General features: G+C 36.5%; 1 protein-coding gene across 1 annotated transcript; it reads left to right on the forward strand.

The window, feature by feature from the left end:
- The first annotated feature begins 3,548 nt into the window (after nucleotides 1–3,548).
- On the forward strand, nucleotides 3,549–5,588 carry LOC113317366 (aldehyde oxidase GLOX-like). The gene has a single exon (XM_026565489.1). It carries the CDS (start codon nucleotides 3,761–3,763, stop codon nucleotides 5,474–5,476), a length of 1,716 nt encoding a protein of 571 aa, XP_026421274.1. The 5' UTR covers nucleotides 3,549–3,760; the 3' UTR covers nucleotides 5,477–5,588.
- Nucleotides 5,589–6,061: the final 473 nt, after the last annotated feature.

The raw sequence follows: 6,061 nt of genomic DNA on the forward strand, positions 1-6,061 counted from the left end.
TGACGTTTGGGCATTGGTCTTTGGTACCGTCCAAGTTATTTCTCATATCAATCAGGCTCACGGATTTCTATTTGTTCGATTTGTTGATTGTATTGAGAAAGAGATATAAATATCTTTGATACAATTCTTGATTCAGTCTCACTTTTAAGTTGGTGCTCTCGGAATTATATTGGAGTTTAGTCTATGCAGATTGCATAATTAATTATTGGGTATGGTTATTATACCCCCGCTTTTTCAGTAGAACTTATAATCTTGGTAACTTTTTCAAAACAAAAAACTGAGAATTTTTCCAGTTGCAAGCTCCACTGAAAGAGGGATTGCAATTGAAAGGTTGAAGAATTAGAATTTTCTCACAGACATGAATTCGCATGTTTTGTTAAACCAATGAATAGTCTCATGTTAGTAGTATATTTTGGATTTCTTGTATTAATGATCTTCACAGATTTCTATCTGTTCGATTTGCTGATTGTATTGAGAAAGAGAGATAAGGCTCTTTGATATAATTCGTGATTGAGTCTCACTTTTAAGTTGGTGCTCTCGGAATTATATTGGAGTTTAGTCCATACAGATTGCATAATGAATTATTGGCATGATTGTTATACCCCGTCTTTTTCAGAAAAATTATCAGTTGAATTTATAATCTTGGTTAACTTTTTCAAAACAAAAAACTGAGAAATTTTCCGGTTGCAAGCTCCACTGAAAGAGGGATTGCAATTGAAAGGTTGAAGAATTAGAACTTTCTCACACGGATGAATTCACATGTTTTGTTAAACCAATGAATAGTCTCATGTTAGTAGTATATTTTGGTTGGTAAGCACCACACCTTTTTAACTAGTTTTCCATGGGTTTTACATTTCATCAGTACAATTGTTAATTATAATAGGGCCCTTTCTAGCTGTCGCACCTGCCAAAAACGGATGCACAAGATCTTTTATATTGATGAAGAGCGGTCGAGCTTGCTACTACTTATCTAATCGGGAAAATTGGTTAAATGACAGGGGGGTTAGATTCACTACAGATCATCGACTAGTTGATGGAGAGGTTTTGGGTATTACAAATTATAAGATGTACCGAGTTTTAGGCGATTATGCATACTCCTGGTTGCTTATGCTTGGAATACTCCTTTACTCAATTCTTTTTTTTTTCTTTTTAAATACGTGGTGATTGGTGAGAGTTATTGCATAACTTATTTGTTATGCGGGGTATCCTTCAATACTTTTTTTTTTAATTTTTCTTAAATTTTTAATTACATGGTAATTGGTGAGAATTATTGCAAAACTTATTTATTATATGGGAAGGTTGTCAGGTCGTGGATCAAAACGCGAATACTTTTCTCATTTTTAAGGATGAAATCGTATATTGAATCACAACCATTTTCATATATGCCTCCAAACTAAAAAAAATAAATGATGGGACAGCATGAACTCCAGCAAATTTACAATATCAAATATAGTTGTGTTATTAAAGACCATCCGCAATGCAGTTGCTTCATTTAGCTTGTCGACATGCATCTCTTTGTGGGCTTTTATCTTGTGCTATTAAAGACCAGGTATAATCTGTTCACTATCCCCATTTTTCAGTAGCTAAGAAAGTCTCACCATAGGCCATCAGTTGTACGAACAAGCATATTCATACTGACTGCAGAGTATGTTGGTATGCCAGTGGCAGCAACACCTGACCGTGACTGTGTCTAAATGTGAAACATATTTACTTATAGGTTACGGCACGTTTGTTTTTTCGTTCATACAGGTAGAAGGTTCTACATAGAGGTTTACCTCTATATCTATATAAAATATCACTATATAATGTCTCTTAAAATTATGTTTGTTTGACCACTATCTAACAGCTCTATATTATGTAGTCAATTTTATATATTTCTCATTTTACCCTTATAAAATTTAAAAAATTCATGAATATCCATTATAACCAAGGATGTTCATAAATTTCAAAAATAAAATAAAATGTATTATATAGATATAGAGGAAATTTCATATTTACTTTGTATTTGAAACTTCATATTACCCAACAAAAATTCATATGTCCAAATCTGATAACTAACATCATGTTTGTTTTTCCACTATGTAGAGGCTAACCTCTATTAGCCTCTATGTAGTGGTGGGTCCATTTATATTGATGTTTGTTTTTTCCACTATCTCTACATAGATGGAGGCAAATCTCTATCCATACAGAGGAAATCAAATAGCACCAATGAGGTGTTATCTTCGAACCTCTCCCTCTATTAAACCTTCGAATGACTAATATACTCTCGAACAAACTTATAATGTCTAAAAATAATTTCTTAATTTAAAATTTCTCCTGTTTTAAGAAAAGTGATACTCTCGCACGTTTCAGAAAAATGGATATTTTCGCGCTGTTTCAGAAAAAGTGATATTTTGCTCTGTTTCAAAAAAATGACACTTTAGCCCCGTTTCAGAAAAAGTGATGCTTTCCCCGATTTCAGAAAAAGTGATACTTTCACGCCGTTTCAGAAAAAGTGATATTTTCTCCCAGTGAGTAAATTTTGTCGTTAACTGTGATAATCAGTGCGGTTCGGATATGATTTCACAACCAATTTGAATCGAAAAATCCTCCCTTAGAGCATCCACAGTGGGCGAGTATAACCAAAAATTTGGGATGAGATCGTAACACAGTGGGACGGAGTAAAGATCAAATCCCAACCAAAGATCAAATTCCAGACCAAATATGGTCGCGACCAAATCCCAAATTCTAATATAGTCGGGCGTAAATTTAAAGTACGCTTGTTGCTGGGCGTAAATTTAAAGTACGCTTGTTAACGGGCGGAGATTTAAATTACGCCCGATGAAATTTTAATTAAATAAAAAAAAAAAAGAATGAGGCGGACTTTTAAAGTCCGCCTGTTAAAATTTACAAAGAATGGGGCGGACTTTTAAAGTCCGCCTGATGGAATTTTAATGGGGCGGACTTTTAAAGTCCGCCTGGTGAAATTTACAAAAAATGGGGCGGACTTTTAAAGTCCGCCTGATGAAATTTTACAAAAAAAAAATGGGGCGGACTTTTAAAGTCCGCCTGACGAAATTTTAATCATGTACCGTTGCGTCACAACACGGACCAAACCCAAATTTTGGTCTTTTTTTTGATCTTTGATCTTTGGTTTTGATCGCACCACTGCAGTTGCTCTTAAAGATGTTACCTGTTTCTACAAATTTGTTACATTTAATTTGCCCCATGTACGTCTGATTTTAGCTCAATTACGGTATTTCGTGTATCAATACACACATTCATTTCTATCACAGAGGTTAAAACGGCAGTGTCAGACTGGTAGCTAGCTTTTGATTATCCCTATCCGCCGAGAGTAAGGCGGTCCCCATGAATACCAGGATACCCATAGTATCTTGGCCGAGGCAAACAAAACAATGTTGTTCCTTGAGGGTATGAAGTATTATGAACCCTAAAAGTGGTAATTTCGTGTCACTGACATAAAAAAGACTTAAGATTTGGTCTTTACACTCTGCACATATATCTGCTTATCTCTCATGTACTCAGTTACTCACGCAGTCCAACAACTCTACTACCGTCATCTCATTATGACTTTTCTTAGTAAATTCACTCACACTCTGAATTTTTCAACTTCGGTCAGTCAGTCCCGTGCTGTTAAATTTGTTTCCTTTTATCTCGTACCAAACTCTGTTTCTACGTAAATACTCCCCTCCTCCCTTTCAAATAAACACACAACAAGAGAGAAACAAACCCAGAATCAGAAAATTAAACCCGTTTCTTGATGATGGAATTCAAGAATCACCCGTTCTTGTTCTTCATCATCAACTTCATCTTCTTTATTTTCTCTTCAATTTCATCTTATCAAATTCAATCATTCCCGTTACCACCCAAGATCAATGGTGGGAAATGGGTTCTTTTAAAACAGAGTATTGGGATATCAGCAATGCATATGCAAGTACTGAATAATAATAAAGTTGTCATCTTTGATAGAACTGATTTCGGTGCTTCTAATCTATCATTACCCTTTAGTGTATGTAGGTTTGATTCAAATGATGTTGCTTTAACTACTGATTGTACAGCTCATTCTTTGATTTATGATATTTCTTATAACTCAATATCACCATTAATGGTTCAGACTGATACTTGGTGTTCTTCTGGTTCTGTTATTTCAAATGGAACCCTAGTTCAAACTGGGGGTTATAATGATGGTGATCGTGTTATTCGTATTATATCTCCTTGTCAACAGCAGCAGCAGAATCAAAATTGTGATTGGATTGAAGTACCTGAGTATCTCTCTGTTAGAAGATGGTATTCAAGTAATCAAATTCTTCCTGATGATAGAATTATAATTGTTGGTGGAAGAAGAGCTTTCAGTTATGAATTCTTTCCAAGAAAACAACAGCAACCCGGTACCGGAAATTCTTCTTATTATTTAGGGTTCTTGGAAAAAACCAGAGATCATTATGATGAGAACAATCTTTACCCATTTCTTCATCTATTACCAGATGGGAATCTGTTCATCTTTGCAAACAGACGTTCAATCTTGTTCGATTACACGGGTAATCGGGTTCTAAAAGAATATCCGATGATACCCGGTGATGATAAAAGGAATTATCCAAGTACTGGTTCGTCAGTTTTGTTACCAATACGTTTATCAGGTTCGAATTCATCATCGGCGGGAAGCCACTTGCCGGAAGCAGAGATTATGGTTTGTGGCGGTGCACCACCAGGCGCATATGCTCAAGCTCAGCATGGGAGTTACGTCGGAGCATCAAAAACATGTGGGCGAATTAAGGTGACTGATCCGAAACCCGAATGGATAATTGAAGAAATGCCCATGACACGTGTCATGTCCGATATGCTAATCCTTCCTACCGGTGAATTGATCATCATTAACGGAGCTCATAACGGTACAGCCGGTTGGGAATCAGCAGTTAATCCGGTTCTTTATCTGGTAAATGAACCAGATCCGGATCAGCGATTCAAGGTACTAAACCCATCACCCATACCCAGATTATATCATTCCTCTGCCGTCTTATTGCCGGATGGCCGTATTTTAGTCGGCGGCAGTAATCCTCACAGATTATACAATTTTACCGACGTGACTTACCCAACGGAGTTGAGTCTAGAAGCTTATTCACCACCTTACCTTTCGGATCAGTACTCAAATCTCCGCCCTAGGATCATATCAGTAGGACCCACTGGCTCATCATTGATATATCAAGGGATGTTTACCGTTACGCTGTACTTACCGTTTTATCCCGAAAAGGATTTATCGGTCACGTTATTATCACCGTCTTTTACTACACATTCTTTGGCTATGAATCAGAGAATGTTGGTGTTGAAAGTGGCGAGTCTTCTTCAGCTGTCTACGACCGTTTATCAGCTAAGTGTGATTGGTCCACCGACGCCTAAGATTGCTCCACGTGGGTATTACATGTTTGTTGTTCATGATTTGATCCCTAGTGAAGGTGTTTGGTTGAAGATGGAAGGTTAAAAAGATTGTTGGTATTTCTTATCTTCTTAAGGTGTAATGTAAATTAATCTAGTGATTTGATGTATTTTTTTTATTCTTTGAAATGAAAATCCAGTAACTTGTTTGGGGTTCATGAATATACTTGATTTGGCTTTGTTTTGTTCTGACAATTACTGTATTTGGTGCTTTGACGATGTACGCATTTGTGTCAGTTAGTAAAGAAGGGGGGTCCATAAATTTAAGGGCCGTCCCCCAGTTGCACACCAAAAATATTACACGGAGCCATAATGAGGTTGGCTGGGGGTTTAACTACTACGGCTTACCTGTTTTTCTGGCTTGAAATAATAACTCTTGAGATCATATCTAACTTGGAATTCTCCAGCTTGGTAAATAAAGCATGGCCTATGGTGCCAATTTTAAGATGACCATTATGATCCTGATGAGAAGAAGGCATTTAATCCTCGCATATGGGGTTTCAAGATGAGGCATGTCTTGCATCCATCAAAAACAACGACAAAAAAGCATTAAGTGCTGAGTCTTCTTTTCTGAAATAATTTCATGACCTTTTTGAAAATTTGTTCTCTGTCTGGCCACTGGTGCATCAAA

This window comes from Papaver somniferum, chromosome 10 (assembly GCF_003573695.1).
Source record: "Papaver somniferum cultivar HN1 chromosome 10, ASM357369v1, whole genome shotgun sequence".
Taxonomy (NCBI): domain Eukaryota; kingdom Viridiplantae; phylum Streptophyta; class Magnoliopsida; order Ranunculales; family Papaveraceae; genus Papaver; species Papaver somniferum.